Source organism: Kwoniella bestiolae, chromosome 1 (assembly GCF_000512585.2).
Source record: "Kwoniella bestiolae CBS 10118 chromosome 1, complete sequence".
Classification (NCBI taxonomy): Eukaryota; Fungi; Basidiomycota; class Tremellomycetes; order Tremellales; family Cryptococcaceae; genus Kwoniella; species Kwoniella bestiolae.
In genome coordinates this window covers 7,610,299-7,627,300 of record NC_089241.1, presented here as the reverse complement: position 1 = coordinate 7,627,300, position 17,002 = coordinate 7,610,299, and the positions used below count along the sequence as shown (strand labels likewise).

The window sequence follows — 17,002 nt, the reverse complement described above, 5'->3', positions numbered from 1 at the left end:
TGCTAGCAGAAGCTATACAACGTATTGGCTCATGGTCTGTCCCGTCTTATGAGATAATATGATCAACCCTCTTCATTGTCTTACTCTCTCATTCATTCGCTCGAACACCTCTACCCTACCCTACCCCACAGTACCTTGTCTCTGGAATGAGACATCCATAACCCGTTCATTCACTTCCTTCTTACACTGGTTGGACATCTCAGCCTCCCTGTACTCCCTATTCAATCCAATTCTCCTCCTCTCATGTGCTCGATACGAGTACCGTAATATCTCATCCTCTGGCTCTTCGTTAACATCCATGCTGTCTACAAGACCTGTCTTTGGATACAGTGAACGTTTGGCTGACCTGTGATATCTACTATACCTATACCGGTCCAGTCACATACACATTTCTCTCTTGCCTCATTGATATCCCACCACTATCAATACCAAGTATACTCTACCTATACCTCTTGAAGTCCACCTTGTGATATCCCAATACCCTTCAACCAGTCACCTTCTAACCAAGATTCTACATCTTCAAAATGGACCTTTACACCACCTCATTCACCTACCACCGACCGTCCCCTCGTTCCCTTCGATCGACCAACTCCCCACTCCCGTCTTCATTGGCATTACCAGGCTCAGGTAATATTTCGACCATACCCCTGCCAAACGTCACTTCAGCTACGACCCCACCAGGCAAATCGTCGTTGACCACCAACCTCACCACTGCCGCACAGGTAGAGAAGGATTGGCAAGATGTTCAGAAAATGTGTCTGGACATTACGACCAGAGAGGGATGCTTGGTAACAGTCACGAAAGAATCGATCGGAGTCGATCTCAACCCTCAACCTCAGACCGACTCAAATACCAATACCAACGGAGCAGCAGCGAAAGACGATACCGTACCCATCCCTTCGACGACCACTTGGAATTTCCACTTATCGGGTGGATATCAATCTGTGATGTCGGCCAGAGGGGCGATCCTAAGAGAGACGCCAAAGGATAATAAAACGATATTGAAAGTCTCAAGGACTGAAATACTGGAATCACCCCTGTCCAACATCTCCCCATTGAAAGTGGACGTCAAGCGGAGATTGGATGAGATTGCTCTAGACTCGAAAGCTCATATAGCTGTTCTGAACATTGAGATTCCCGGTGCTGGATTGGGTGGGACGGTATTGGCTACAGCTGATGGTCAGAATCAATCTCAGACCACCGAAGGAGACGCCGCTACTGCTACTACGATCGGAGGAGGATCACAACGAGAAGGCAGCGCTGGACCGGAGAGTACCAATGGCGCTGAGCCAACTGCGAAGTCTACCTCAAATGATAGTCCTACCGTCCCTGCGCCTGCACCTCCACCAAACGCTCCTGTCACGTATGGTCTGGAGACTGAACGGATGTGCGAGCTCGTCATCACTGGACCGCTGGAGAGCGTCGAGGTTGCTAAAGTCAGATTACTGGTGATGTTGGATGAGCTTGTGAGTTAGCTAGACCAGTGCCAGAAACCAATTTATTTGATATTGACATCTCCATAACAGAGCGGGCTTCACTCCGAAGTATGTGATATCGACTACAAACTCCACAACATTATTGCTTCACGCAAACGAGGTGTCATCCAGTCTATCCAAGAAGAGACTGCCACCAACATCTATTACCCCACTCCCCTTGTTGGTGTATTCAACGCCCCTCAACCTGGTCAGCAACAAGGTCTAGGATATCGAGGGATGAACACGATGGGAATGCAACCTACCGGGAACATGGGGATACAAATGACTGGTAATATGGGACCTGGACCGGGACCTGGACCTGGTGGATCTAACATGGGAATGAACGGGATGCATATGGGGATGGGAGGGATGAACGGTAATTTCCAGCCTCACCCTCAACAGCGCAATAATGGTCCACCAGTTTACAACCCTCATCAACACGTGCATTACCCTTATCAACCTCAACCGCTCCATATCGATCCCTCGACGACAAGGGGAATGCCATACAGCGGTCCAGGTATGCAATACCCGATGCATGGTCCCCCTCATCCCATGTCAGTAAACCACACTGGGATGTCAACAATGCACACAGGATACCAAAGTATCCCCAACAGCCGGATCAGCTCGCCAATGCCCCCTAATATGCATCCAGGTATGCATATGGGTCCTCACGGTCATGGACCAGCTCCCGGAATGGGTATGGGACTAGGACCTGGGCCAGGGCCTTATGGTGGACATGGTCAAAATCATATGCATGTAGGTATGGGAGGTGGACCGATGGGTGGACCAGGACCAGGACCGAATATGGGTATGGGCGTGAACCAGATGAATATGGGTATGGGGATGGGTCCGAATATGGGTCAGTATGGGAATGGACCCCATCCCGGATTGAGTATTCATGGAGGTGAACAGGGTCAATTGGGTAAAGCGAATCAGATCTGGATTACGGGTGAATTTTTCGGTGTGCAACGGGCTAGGGATATGCTTTTGAACGTTGCTGTGCAGAAGGTATGTCCGCTGTTGTCTAACCTCTGTTAATCCACTGGAGGATATAGCTGATGGTGTTTGTGCTGAATCTCAGAGCAAACTTGTCATTTCGAGAGATACAGCCATCTTACCTCGTAAACTCGATTGGTTGCTCACGGAACGGCTCGAGGAAGTGAAAGGTGTGATGAACGATAATGGGACGTATATTCAGGTGCCATCGATTGGTTCTCAAGCTAGCTTGATCACTGTGTTTGGGGATCATAGAGTCAACATCGAAAGGACAATCAGAAGTGTCATGGGATTGGTAAGTCTGATGCAGCCATTCCGAGGGCGTGGAATGACATCTGACGGCGAATATTTAGGCTTGTCAATTCTACGTGGCATCTTTCTGGTTACTTCCGATATCTTTCGATGTCCTCATGCCACAGGCTACCTTGAACCCTGCTCAGATGCAACCTATCCTCAAGCGCATCGCTCATGCCACCGGGGCTGAGGTCGTTTTCAAATCCAATTGCTTTGAGATGCATGGACTAGAACAAGAAGTCAGAGCGAGTGTAATGATGGTACTTGAACTCGAAGCTATACATGTGAGCTATCTCGCATCACCCGTATCCCTGCGCTAACGTGCTGACTAATTTCATTGATTCATAATCAGAACTTCCACCACGAGATCCGATTCCAGATTGAGCTGGCCAACGAACACCGCGAATTCATCTCCGGTAAGAAGAACGGAAAGATCAACAAGATCATGAAAATGGCAGGAGTCAAGATCAAATTCGAGACGTTCAATGATTACAATTTCCTGATGGATGTCTCTGGATCCGACTTGGGTTCTTTACAGGGATTATCAATGTTACAGGAGGAACTGCCTGCCGAGGTATCATTCCATGTTCCCGAGAGCTATCATAAGCGGATAATCGGGGTTGGAGGCAAGAATATCCAACGGATCATGAAGCTCTATGGTGTTTATGTGAAGTTTTCGAACGCCGAGGAATTCGCAGCGCTGGGAGGGTATATAGATAATGAGGATAACGTCGTGGCTAGGACGCCGGCGAAGAATGCGATTAATCTGGAGAGCTTGAAACAATCTGTCATGGAGCTGGTCAATCCAAAAGTGAGTGTGGGATATCTCCGTGCACATTGATTTTAGCTTTGTTTGTGATCCCCACGTAATGGAACTAAGCTGATATACTGATGATGCATATAGGACAAAGACTATACTGTCGAGAGTGTATCCATCCCTCGACGATATCACCGAACTCTCCTGGGCGAAAAGAGCATCTTCATACATGATATCGAACAGAAGACCAACTCGGTCGTTCGTTTTCCATACAAAGAAAGCGCCAGTGATATAGTAACGATCTTTGGCCCCGAATCTCAGGTTCATATCGCCGCTGCGATGTTACTGGTACGTTTACCTCACGTTGACGAATACACAGATAGACTAACTGGATTATGTGTATATAGGACCATGTCCCCTTCGAAGCTGATCTTCACGTCCCGCCCAATCCCGAATTGACACGTCTAGTCACGTCCAGCGATTTTATCCTATTCACTGAACGTGTCAAGCGAGATCACCAGATTGCGATTGTACCTTCTGCCAAGTTCGGTCAAGGGGACGAAGCCATCTTCAAATTTAGGTGTCAGAGGAGTAATATCGATTTTTTGGGTACTGCTAGAGATGCTTTGGAGGAATGGTTGGGTCAACATAATGTGAGTTTAAACCGTGCAGATTGGTCACACTTGATAATGATGCTGAGACGGTGATATGCGCAGATCCAAGTGTATCCTTCGAACGCTACCAAACGGGTCGACTCTTTCGCCGATGCCTTCTCCCATTTCAATAGCAAGTTATTAGCCACCGGCGCTAACAATAACGGTAAGCTCAGCTGAGCGGGATGGGTCTATCGCAACGAATAGTAAGCTGACATCGTCCAACAGAAGCTGAAGGTGAATCTCTCGTCGAGCGACGACAACGCCCTGTCACTGTATCGACAGATGTCCGAGCCCTGTTCAATGGTCCAGGTGGTGGCTCTTATCGGTCAGCCGACGATGGTGCTTTAGGTTTTGCTGGTCCGTTAAGCTACCAAAATCCTCAACGAAGCTCTGATCTCTGGCCTGGATCGACCGTAAGCTACCTGCCCTCGGTGTTGGGTGTTTGAGAATGATTGGCTTATCCTGTTCTAATATCCGTAGCAACCCACTCGAACCGAATCTGGTCATTCCAAAGGCGATTCCGACCCCATCATCCAAGATAGAGTCCGACAAGCCTCCACGGGCCATTCAAACACGACCGCTCATCCCCATCCTCACCCCCATGGTCAATCTCGTATCAACCCCACGATGCGACATCAATCTCTCGATATATCACATATGAAATTCTCGAGATCATCCTCTGGAGGTACTTCCGCGTTTGGTCCAATGCCTCCTTCACCTACCGCTGCGAACTCCAGTCCTAATACTGCTACTGGGCCGTATTTCCCGCATGTGGGTCCTCATCCTATTAGAGCGAATGTTACGGGTAGGGGAGGGTATACGGGGTCGGCGGGGAGTGATCAGGGGGTTGAGGGGGTTACTCATGGTGAGTCAATGCAATACATTATAGTGCAGTTGAGATTATGGAAAGCTGATTGTGGGTGTAGGTATGAGTAACGTCCAGGTATCCCATTGAGCATCGCCTCGTCATCGAAGAATCTGAAACCAATTACGGATAATACCTTCCGGATCGGGGCTTGACATCACATTTGGTTCTGCTGTTTCGTTTTTTTCCTGATTTGCTATATCATAGTTCATACACAGTATATACCCCTAACACAGAAAATAATCCGTTCTAGTATGATTCTCCTCATTTTGATTACCTTTCTCTCATTCATTCACTCATTCACTACATCTCCCACATTCTGATTCCATTCCTCAATCACCCTGCACTTTTGATTCGATCCGACAAGATACAAAGATAATAACACTTCATTCCAATACCGTTCATGCTCCACCTTCTCCATGTCACTTTCCCTGCAGCTCAGATGATATTTTATTTCATATACAGTATGATGATTTGGTGTAACATTTGCAATGCATCTTTCTATTCTTGCTATTGACCCCCGAACGAGGGGTGGAGAAGATTGATCAGAGCGTCCCGACAGCCTTATTTGCAGTACGTTCTAACGGTGGGCACACCGCGATAAAATCTGGTTCTGCTGGGTGAGATCGCACTTGGCCTTGGCGATTTGACTTTCAAAACCTCCATAATATAGTACTATAGGATCAGTAGAGCTCTCGCCATGGCCCCTCTCTTGCTGTTGTATCTTCGGTCACTGTTGACTACGACGCCCTTCGACCTTGAGAGATGATGTTTGACATTGCCAGCGAGAGCCCAATTGTGCAATAAACAGACCTACAGGGAGGACTGAAAGGGCTTTTGCCATTATGGCGTCTTGCTGTTGATCACTGCTTTCATCGTGGATACGTCGATGGTCATGAGATACGGCACTTTTGTCACACTGAATTTTGAACAACAATGTGCGATTGTGTTCGATCATCCCTTTGACCGAGCGTGTAGACTAAGTAGCGAGACGACGCAGTATGATATCGTCGAGCCGTCAATAGATGATAGCAAGTCTTTAATTGAGCAAGTATCGCATGTTCATTCGACCCCATCATTTGGTCGTTGGTGTCCCAGGCTGAATGTGATTAGGATCTGAGTTACAACATAACTCTTAAGTGCTGTTCCGCTTCCTGCAAGGTCCTTCGAGGAGGTATTTCTGTTTACTTTCATGCTATATCGACAGATCCTCTTCGTTCGTTCCAAGATCATTGGAAGGAAGGTCCGAGGGTGCACTGGACGGATCGGATCTCGTTTGGGTTGAGGTGTACTGTAGCGTACCACGTACAGTAGTTGTGAGCCAGTCAGGCTTTGTCAGACATACACATCGGAAGGACGGTCCCGATGAGGAGTAAAATTTTTACAGGCGCCCACAATGCGCTGATATCTTATAGGGGACCATAAATGGCAGATACATTGGGACGGCGTGCGAGCTGCGGGATACTTTGAAAAGGGAAGTACAGTACGAGTGATTTTAGCTCTTGATAAATGGATTGAACCATGAGATTGACATCTACAATATTTTATTCGTATCTCCTTTTAAGACGCTGACATCAACTTCGCTATCCAACGTATGAGGGAGATCAGAGCCAGTGCAGCTTCATGTGGAAGCTGAGCACTGTGATTGATGATGTTGATGGTACGAACCGACCAGCCAGTATCATGAGGGGATCAGACAAGCGATCCTGTCGATTCAACAGCGCGATGCAGCAGCAAGGCAACGATGAGAACGAGCCTGCATATCATGATGAGAATACATGTTCCCCTCCACGAACCCATTTCTTGTGAACGTTAAGTCGATAATATGCGGGGAAAAAAATGGGCAGAACGTGATATGGAGAAGAAGGAGATACACCTCCATGCTTTATCGAATAATCAGGTTGCTTTTCGAATAGTAAAGTAGAAGAGAAGCTGATTGGTGGAAATGATTTGTGGGGTCTGGTGACAGCAACGTCTACGCAATGCAGGAGATCCCTTTCCTTTCACGTTTTAAACATTTGGTCCCACCGGGTCTTTCTTTCCTGATCAGGATACTGGTACTGCACGGTAAGTTGTTGCCCGAACGCCGTCAGGCCATCATCAGCGTACTGGAACGAAGCGCAGTCTGATCGCTTTCTTTGTCGTACGTATGGCTGAACTGGATCGTAGCGAAGAGCAGTTGCTCTGATCGCTACTAGATTCAGGATTGCTCTATATGAGATGGATCGTTTGACACGACTATACAAACGCTGTTACGATAGGACCGAAGAATGCTTTTTTGATACTGAGTTTTTGCCATAGATCCTTTGAAGGCGTGATGGTGTACGATTGTGCTATCACCCTTTCATAGAAGTAGCAAATAATGACGTGTACAAAGGACAGCAAGGGCAGGGCAGCAGGGGCATGGCATGACTCTGAAGGGATTGGACGATTAGATTGGACCAACCAATCAATCCAATTGGCAATTACGCCACTATGCGAACATAGCGTTTTGAATGAGGCAGTTCGAGGTTGAGGGTCCTACCGCGCGACCAACAGAGAATAGACTTCTTTTCACATCTACACCTTGACTACATCATCATACATCATCATACATCATACATCATTCATTGCATTCATACTATACGTCGCAAACAAACCCCACATGATGTCGAGCAATCCATCAAAAGGTCGTCAATCCTTACCACCCATGTCCGCCAATTCATTGGGTACACCAACTTCTGCGAGACATTCGATAGGTGGAGGTAATGGGGGTAGTAGTATGATATTATCTTCGACCAGAATCAAACAGCCTACATCTAGTAATGGTGGTGGATTGACCAGTTCTAGGTCGATGGGGAATCTGAGAGGATCAAGTGAAGGATTATCATCTACACCTGGAGGAGGGAAGAGTACCAAGAAGAAGAATAAGAAGGGTATGAAGGGTTGGGCTTGGGTTGTGGAAGATGAGAATGGGAATATCGTTGATGCGCCTGATCTCGATGTTGAAGAGCAACCTGCACCTGCACTTGTACCTCAACAGCAAGCTTCGACTATAAGTAGAGAAGGTGGGATTGGAGAGGACGATGTGACTGTTGTCGAAGATGGTACCAGTACTGGAAATGGGAATGGAAATACATCATCGATTCATCAATTGATTAATCAAGAAAATAAACCGATCTCTAGACAATCCAACAACACGACATTGCAGAATGATGGTGATCTGTATGCTAGCTCTCCATTACCATCTAGAGGTGAGTGTGAGATTGCGCGTCCCACTCCTCTTTTCGATAGTGGCATCGCTGATCTCGTTCTATCGCGCATTCTCTTTTCTCGAACCTCGTTACGAATATCACTGTACCTATCAACTGATGTTCGATGCGCCCCGTGCACAGCCTCGACAGCTACTGCTGAGATCATACCTTCCAAGAGAGTTAGAAAGAGCTCCAGTCCTCTGACCGCCTATACGCCTAGAGAGAATAACAATAATAACAATGATGGTGAGTTGAGTCGACTACTTTACTGTGTGAATGCCACACCACGCCCCCTTCGGCTTGATCGGGATGAGACAACTTTGACTACATTCGTTGGATGATGACGAGTATGATCACTTCGGCATTCGACCACCCCATCCCATCCCATTTCTCAACCTTATTTCAGTCCATCCTGCTGATACGTCTCAATACCACTTGTCATATCGCTTATCGCTGATTATCATGTCTATTCATTCTCTCTATTCCAACCAATTCATGTTATACGTTCGAATGTCATAACATCATCATCCACACCTACTCTAACATCATACCATTGTACCTTGCCCATAAACACAATGTCTCCCGAACGTCGAATCACACGATCTCATACCGCTGCTCAACGACCTCTTCCAACTCCGCGTTCTCCTTCACCGTCACCTTCGTCTTCGTCCTCATCTTCTCCCGACTCTCCACCAAACATCATCACCCTTGACGTGCTCAAACCTGGATCACTCCCTTCTTCCCGCGAACCTTCTCCTGATTCCGACAATGACTCGTCCACCTCATCATCGCTCTCAGCATTGAGCTCTGCCGCCGCCCAATCCGAGCCGGAATCATCCGCTCCTACACCAGCGGCTGCCCCGACTACTGCTCCCTCTAAAGTACCCAACTCTGCTAAATCCGACACTCACCCTAAGAAGAAACGCAAGACTTCCCCACCACCTCCTTCAGCTCCCACTACTACCGTTCAGGCAGCACCACCGCTGGTACGAACCACCTCTACGCCCAAAGCACCGACCACAGCCACTACGGGTAAATCCAAAGCACCTCGAGTATCCACTGTCGGCGCTTCTGTCCCTACTCGAACCCAGAAGGCATTATTGATCAGAGAATCCAATTCCACGAGTAGAGCGGGTTCTCAACATGTTGTAGAGGATGATTCACCGCTACCTCCCCCACCTTCTCGAACAGGTATGGGAGAGGGTGCGTTCCCCACACCGAAAGATTCGTACCTGCGGCACGATAACCTCCTGATGAGGAAGGAAGCAGAATATATAATCAAACAAGCTGAACTGCACAGGAGGGAAGTGGAGAAACGTAAAGATCGAGATGAACGGAATGGAACGATGTTGGTAGAGGGCAAGAGGAATAGGAGATCGGTAAATTACAATGAGGATGGGGATGGGGATATTGATATGTCTGAAGATGAGGGGGGTTCATCAGAGGGAGGTGGACCTGGACCTTCGACCTCTAGAGCAAGATTGAAACGAAGACAGTCTCAACTGAACGGACACAATGGTAATCATCAAGATTTTCCTACTCCTAATGAAAATGTAAATGGAGGAAGAAGACGATCATCCACCTTGAAGTTCCCTGAACCAATCAAAGATCAATCCTTCGAAGGACAGTTCAACCAATTACAAAGGGAACGTAAAGCTCAAGTTTTAGCTGAGAAGGCCGCTGAACGATCCGGACCGCCCGTATTCCCCAAGAATGCCAGGCCTACTGTCGTGTTGGCTAATGGGACGATCAATGGGATTGGAGGGAGGACCGTTCCTAGAGATAGGACTGAGAGAAGTTATCAGGAGGGATTGAGCGGGTTGAGTAATGAGATGGAGATTGATGCGCAGGGGTTCGTGGATAATGTCAAGGTGAGCTGCGGTCTCCTCTTGGAGGTGATACTCTCTGGGGAAGAGCCTCTGTGTCCCTGCTTCATTCCACTTCTTCGGACAAACGATGATACAGGACAAGTACACAGGAAAGAGGAGGGAGAGGGGGTTCCCACAAGACAATGACAAGCTAGATATCATCGATGTAGAGGCGTACACTGGCTGACACCCTTTCTCTCGACTGTACAGGAAAACCTTCGCGCCATCCTCAAATACTATTTCCCGGAAAGATCACCTCGACGAGATGCGTTCTGCGAAAGGATCGGCAGAGGGTTGGCTCAGTTGGGTTGGGAGTTGACTGATAATTCAGATGCTGCTTTGTTACCTTAGAAACGTGAGGTTGGAGAAGGCGGTCTACCTGTATGTCAGGTGTTCTATGGTGGACATATAGGATATCCCTGTGCTTGGTCTTCATCGCGATTACTAGTCCCTTCTTTTGATTTTGGTTTCATTTCTGTTTCTTCTGAAACACATGACTTGAATCTTTGATACGAATAGGTATATAGTGCATGGGTAGAAAGGTAAATAGGTAAATAAGTTGTAAATGTAATGCAGATAGTGATTTGGCTGGATTACACCTTGGGAGCATATAGCCTTCGAGTATCGGTCCACTGCCGTTTCAACACGGATGCATCGGACGGATTGTTTAACTATCATCAGAGTATATACCCTCGCCTGAGGTGCTCCTGCTCCTTGCCATATGCATGCATGAGCTGTGAACGAGACATGAGATGGTCTCACAAGAGTTCGCAATTGTTCGCCACAAGCGGTAAAGGAGGTAGAGGTACAGTCATTCGTTTTGGGATTAAATGGAATAAAATGTCAATATTTTTCAGTGCTCCATTCTGACGCGTGTCATTGTAGTAAGGGTAATAGGGTACGAGTACACCGAGCCAAGGGGAGACTACACTGGCCGATGATAATTTCAAGCAGGTAGATTTCAATCCCATTTCACATCCATCTACTGACACACAATCAACAACAACAACAACAACTCACTAACAACAGTGTCACCTTCTTCTCACTCCTGCCGGACGAGGGACCCCGTCATCAGAAGCAGCAGCATCGAGATCATTAGCAAAGCTATAACGACATAGCATACCCAAAACGAAACGACTCTTCCTTTTCTTTATGCGAGTTTAACGATAATCCATCCTTCCTTTTTCAGCAATACTCCGGATATCCTTTCCTACCTTCTCGTACACATCAAGACACAATAGTATATCCATTGGACATCCATCAGTCTGTAGAGAAAGCAATACGAGTTAATCAAGATGTCACAAGAACAATCCCGATCCTCCCTCCCCGGCGCTGCTCGTCCATCCGCTCATCCTCGTCTACACGCCTTGGCCAAGCCATACTCCCGGCCATCATCGTTCTCTGGCCTATCATCTTCAGCAACCATGACGGACCTAGCCAACATATCGTCCTCTCTGGGAGGAGGCAATGACGGATGGGATGAAAGTCCGACGAAATCACCTACCAAAACTACCCGACCTGGATTATCCTCTTCATCAAGTTATGGAAGTTTACCTAGATCAGGCTCGGATAGCTCGTTGTTCTCTGGCATCAAATCCATCTTCTCGAGACCACTTCAATGGCTAGCTACTCCCGCTCGAACGTCGACTGGTGGTGGGCGAAGGGATTCCTACAGCTCGTTTGGTAACGATTTAGAGGATCAGTCTGCAACGCAATCACCCTCTATCAAACGATCGAGGAGGAACTCACCTTCACCTGAGAAGCAGAGAGCGAAGAGGCGTAAGGAGAATGGCGATGGTACAGGAAACGAATATGAGCCTGAGGCTATACCCACATTCGAGATTCAAGGTAGAGCAGTATCAGGATTCATGTTACCCCCTCTATCACCCAATGTCACCCTCAAACCCAAATCTCACCTGCCCCAGCATATAACCAGCACGCAGCCCACCAACTTCTCTAGACCATTGGGAGGGGGAGGAGTTTCATCAGGCGGATTATCAAGTTCGAAGTCCATGTCGTACCTTGATCCCCCCTCTGACGTATTGGCGAATTCCTCGCCCAGGAAGGCCGGCGGAATGTTAACTAGATCCAAGAGGGTGGAGTTGAGTTCGTTGGTGGATGATGATCAGATGGATGTGGAGTCTTCAAATCATGGGAAAGAAGAGGGAAAGACGTGGAGTCCTTGGAAATCGCGTTATTCCACTGCTGGAGGAGCTGCCTCGTCGGCTGCGAATGTTAGACCTAGTACGCCTAGTAGGAGGACGCCAAGTAGATTCGAGTCGAAAGATGTGAGTGTCCAATCATATTATATATCAAGCTATGTCACGTACGAAGGAGCGATGAGCTGAAAGATGAGCTGGCTGATAGTTCACACTACCCTCTGTGTCACCTTTCAAACCCCCTCCATCACCATTGCACCGCCAATCACCCCACGTGTCCAATGCTGTAGCCTCAACCTCCGGTCTGACTAGGTCAGCTACTACAGCCAACATCCGCAGAGCTGCTAGTGTAGCTTCTGACGTTAGCATGGGAGGTGGATTGACTAGATCGGGTAGTACTAGAGGCTTAAGACAATCTGGCAGCATGTTATTTGGAAGTGTTAATGGAGATCGCGAAAAGACAAGGGATAGAGAAGACGATAGAATGAGTGTGGATGGGGAACATAGACAGAGGGAAGGAAGTGTGTTAGATTGGTTTATGAAAGACCGGTGGGATGGAACTGCACGACCTGGCTCACCTGCGTCTGTTGCCGCTTCAAGGCGATTGGGATCAGCTGGGCCTTCCCTCTCCCACCCACCAATAAGGAAAGGTCAATTGGTATGGCACGAAGAGGAGAAAGCTTTCGTCAGAGAAAGTGAACTTCGTGCAGCTCAAGCTCCCCCGGCAATTCACAAATCCGAGGCTGAACGGATATTGTATACCCTCGAATCGATGCGGAAGACACCCCTTACCGACGCTAGGAAAGGTGAACTCCCTCCTGTCACTATTGGGCAATCATCAAGAACGATGAGGAAGACGATAAACGTGCCGCTCGCTACTGCTGCTGCTGGGGATAGTGCGAAGCAGAGGAGAGACAAAGATAGATTGGGCGGGGATGAGAGAGTGTCAGTTATGATTAGTCCGTACGGAAGGAGAAAGGTAGCCGATCAACAGGCTAGAGAAGAGAGGAGGTCTAGGCAGTCTGACGATAGAGGTAAGCATTTTTCATTTTTAATGCTTGCGGAAAATGTAGCAAAGCTCATGACAGGTCCATCAGATTACAGACCATCACCTACACCTACTGCCTCGGATGCTCAGAGTCAAGCTTCAGATGTGGAGATGGACTTGCCGAGCTCACAGAAATCACACTCTCCTGCACCTGCTCCTACACCCCGACGTTCATCCAGGCTGAAGAGGCCTACTACCGACGAAGATGTGCCTACACCCAAAACTACCAGAAAAACGAAAAGGGGAACATCCAAACAGCCGGAAACTGTACAAGAGGAAGAACAACCACAACCTACACCAAGAGGAAGAAGGACGAGAAAGACAACGGTGGATAGAGGTACTTCACCTTCACCACCTCCGCCCATTCCTACTATCACCGCTACAGCTCCCTCACCAGGCGGTCAAGCCAATGCATCCACCCAAACTGCATCGTCCGCAGGCTATCAACCTTTGGCTGACGGCGAGAGGTCGAGAGGCGGTTCTTCCTTACGAGCAAGATCGGATGTCACCAAGCGTACCCATGTCGGAGCAGCGAGTTATTCTCGATCGGCTACCCCATCATCTGGACGATTCTCAGCCAAGGAAGAGGATCTACCAGATATGGATGAGTTGGAGCAGGCAAAGATACCATTACCTTCTTTCTCGGGTATTTCTTTCGCCGGACTCAACCCTACTCCTGCCAATTCAAACGGACCATCGACTTCTACCCCAGAGCAAAGTGCAGCCGCAAGTTCTTCTCAAGCGGCTGCCACCTCATCCTCACTCAACGTTCCTCCACCTGGGCGAAGGCCTGGCGGCCCATTAGCTAGAGTTGGTCTATCATCAACGCGTCCCAGAGCTTCGTCGCCGCTTGCCGGAGGCTCAATCGTAGCTCTGCCCGAATCTCCACCGACCGCACCAAAACCTTCCAAACCCGCTGAACCCGTACAACCACCTGCGAATGGTTTCTTCACCTTGAATGGGTCTACACCCTCAGCTCCGGCGACAGGATCAACGACCCCGTTGGGCAAACCACCCGCTTCATCTTTCTTCTCTGGACCAAGCACAGCTTCCAATGGTGAATCAAGCAAGGATAAATCATTCTCGTTCGGTTTAGGTAAACCCCCTGCTGAGGCGGAGAAACCCGCGGCTTCAGGATCAGGCATACCCGATTTCTTTGGCAAGAAGTCTGCTCCTCCCTCTGGAACTGCTACCCCAACCTCGGTGCCTGCATTCGACTTTGGTATACCCAAGAAAACAACCGAAGAACCTAAAGCGCCTCCTGCGGAACTCCCTGCTGCTACTTTCAGTTTTGGTAAACCTGCTGAAGCTTCGACCCCTCCAATTAACGGTGGAGGGTTCAATTTTGGTGCACCTAAAGAGGCGGAAAAGAAAGATAGTCCTGCTCCTTCTTTCTCGGTAAGTTGTTTGCTGTATATCACGAAATACATGGAACTGATTTGATCGACTTGGCAGTTCGGAGCATCTAAACCTGCTGAAGCACCCAAATCGGCATTCTCATTTGGCTCGTCCGACAAACCTGCTGAACCTTCCAAATCAACATTCAGCTTTGGTACCCCTTCGGCATCTGCTGAACCTGCTAAACCAACCTTCTCGTTTGGTACCCCTTCCAGCACACCGGCTATAGAGAAGCCTGCTGAAGCTGCCAAGCCCGCTTTCTCATTCGGCACACCGTCAACAGAAGCTCCAAAAGCTGCTGAACCGGCTAAACCTGCTTTCTCATTTGGGTCATCGAGTGCAACCACCTCGAAACCTACTGAGACCGCCAAGCCAGCTTTCAGCTTTGGAACATCGTCGACCACACCCGCTCCTACTCCAAGCTTTGGTGCTGCTGCTACTACCAACGGTCCATCTTCGGCTGCACCTGCTTCAGGCGGATTCTCATTCGGCAAACCTGCTGAGAAGAAGGATGCTGCTCCAAGCAACCCATTTGGTAGCTCTGCTCCTCCTAGCGGTACAGGAGCAACTGGTACAGGGTTTACATTTGGTACTTCAGGTAGTACGAGTACTTCAACACCTTTCGGAGAGAACAAGACGAACGGCGACACTGCCAAATCCAACCCATTCGGAGGCGCAAGTACCACTTCAGCTCCCGCTTCCACAGGATTCAACTTCGGTGCTCCCTCATCAACCACCCAACCTAATGGTTCTACTCCCGGATTCGGTTCTTCTGCGCCAACACCTGCTCCCGCTTCCAACCCATTCGGGTTTGGTTCTTCATCCTCTGCTACCACTTCCCCAGCTCTAGCACCTGCGTCCAACCCATTCGGTCAACCTGCTCAAGCTGCAAGTAGTCCAGCTGCTACTTCCACACCATCCTTCACATTCGGCCAGTCGTCAGCTACACCAACAGTTTCATCAGGATTCGGTTCCTCTGCTCCTGCTCCTCCCGCAGGTGCATCCAACCCATTTGGTCAACAACCACAACCTTCATCTAGCGCAGCAGGTGCGGCGGGTGGATTCAACTTTTCCTTCGGTGGTGGTAGTGGCGGTGCTGCATCTAGCCCTGCACCAGCTTCAGGAGGATTCACATTTGGTCAACCATCCACTACACCATCTACACCAACCGCAACGAACAGTACCTTCACTTTTGGCAATCCCGCTCCTGGTCCTGGACCAGCCACACCCGGGGCGACTTCCCAACCCTCATTCGCGTTCGGTGCACCCCAATCTACTACCCCTGCTGCTGCTCCACCAGCCTCTGGCGGATTCTCGTTTGGCGCACCACCTGCTGCACAGGCACAAGCACAAGCACCACGGTTCGGTAGTCCCGCGCCTGGGGGTGCTGATGGGGGGTTCAGTCTGGGTGCGACCGATGGAGGTGTACCTGGTAGTCCGGGGGGTAGGAAGGTGAAGGGATTACCTAGACGAGGGGCTGTGAAGCGATAGGTTAGGTCTGGGGGGTATTGCATCGTGAGGACGAAGAATTCGAGTTTCGTCTGTGGTCAAGTCGGTTGTTATGGGAATAATGCGATAGGGGATCAGTCAGAAGAGTGGGAGGATGAGGGAAAGGGAGAATTATTACGTCGATAACTACATTTCGCAGACGCTCAACTTTCTTCTTGTATTTCATTTAATTTTCTTACATACATTTTTACATATGTTAGGTAAGGTAAGACACATCAAACATCTAGCTCAAAAGGTAAGGTAAAGATAAGGTAGATCAATAGCATTTTCATAGTTTTCTTTTCCATAGTTTCGAATAATTTGCTTTACTTTTTCTCTGTCTGATAAAAGATGAGAAATGGTCACTTGTGGATGACGCGAGATGCATTCTGCGATGGTCTATCTATATCACCGTGCTCTGTAGAGTTTGGTTGATGAGTTTGAGTTTTATCAGGAATTTATGAATCGACCGGCATCTTGGCTCCCTACAATCGCGTCCGACACGCACGGCCCCCGTACCGAAGGTATAAAGCATGTTCAAGAATATATGTCGGCTAGTAAATCGGTCCACTTTCAAGCGTACAGTACGACAGGTATTTCCGGTCTCAAGTGTGAAGTGAAACGTGTAGTCTCGTAGGGGTTGACGGAACAACCGATGTGAATCAACGAGATGGGGAATGAAATGAACTAGATCTTTCTTTCTTCTTTCTCGTGTTAGAGGAATATCCGTTGTGAGAGTTGGTTATTATTCCTGTGTTTCTCCAG

General features: G+C 48.5%; 4 protein-coding genes across 4 annotated transcripts; all 4 read left to right on the top strand.

Annotated features, from left to right (window-relative positions):
• Positions 1–524: 524 nt before the first annotated feature.
• Positions 525–5,133, top strand: I302_102857 (uncharacterized protein; the record flags this gene model as incomplete). The annotated part of the gene is made up of 12 exons (XM_019188226.1): positions 525–1,466; positions 1,527–1,695; positions 2,380–2,483; positions 2,557–2,766; positions 2,825–3,049; positions 3,118–3,576; positions 3,670–3,870; positions 3,930–4,175; positions 4,239–4,341; positions 4,404–4,591; positions 4,659–5,043; positions 5,105–5,133. 12 exons carry the CDS (start codon positions 525–527, stop codon positions 5,131–5,133), a joined length of 3,261 nt encoding a protein of 1,086 aa, XP_019051104.1.
• A 2,554-nt stretch (positions 5,134–7,687) lies between these two features.
• Positions 7,688–8,617, top strand: I302_102856 (uncharacterized protein; the record flags this gene model as incomplete). The annotated part of the gene is made up of 2 exons (XM_019188225.2): positions 7,688–8,276; positions 8,418–8,617. The coding sequence occupies 2 exons, from the start codon at positions 7,688–7,690 to the stop codon at positions 8,615–8,617; spliced, it is 789 nt and encodes a 262-aa protein (XP_019051103.2).
• Positions 8,618–8,851: 234 nt separating this feature from the next.
• On the top strand, positions 8,852–10,495 carry I302_102855 (uncharacterized protein; the record flags this gene model as incomplete). Its single annotated transcript, XM_019188224.1, has 2 exons — positions 8,852–10,147; positions 10,355–10,495. 2 exons carry the CDS (start codon positions 8,852–8,854, stop codon positions 10,493–10,495), a joined length of 1,437 nt encoding a protein of 478 aa, XP_019051102.1.
• A 944-nt stretch (positions 10,496–11,439) lies between these two features.
• Positions 11,440–16,240, top strand: I302_102854 (uncharacterized protein; the record flags this gene model as incomplete). The annotated part of the gene is made up of 4 exons (XM_019188223.1): positions 11,440–12,432; positions 12,512–13,337; positions 13,401–14,749; positions 14,807–16,240. The coding sequence occupies 4 exons, from the start codon at positions 11,440–11,442 to the stop codon at positions 16,238–16,240; spliced, it is 4,602 nt and encodes a 1,533-aa protein (XP_019051101.1).
• Positions 16,241–17,002: the final 762 nt, after the last annotated feature.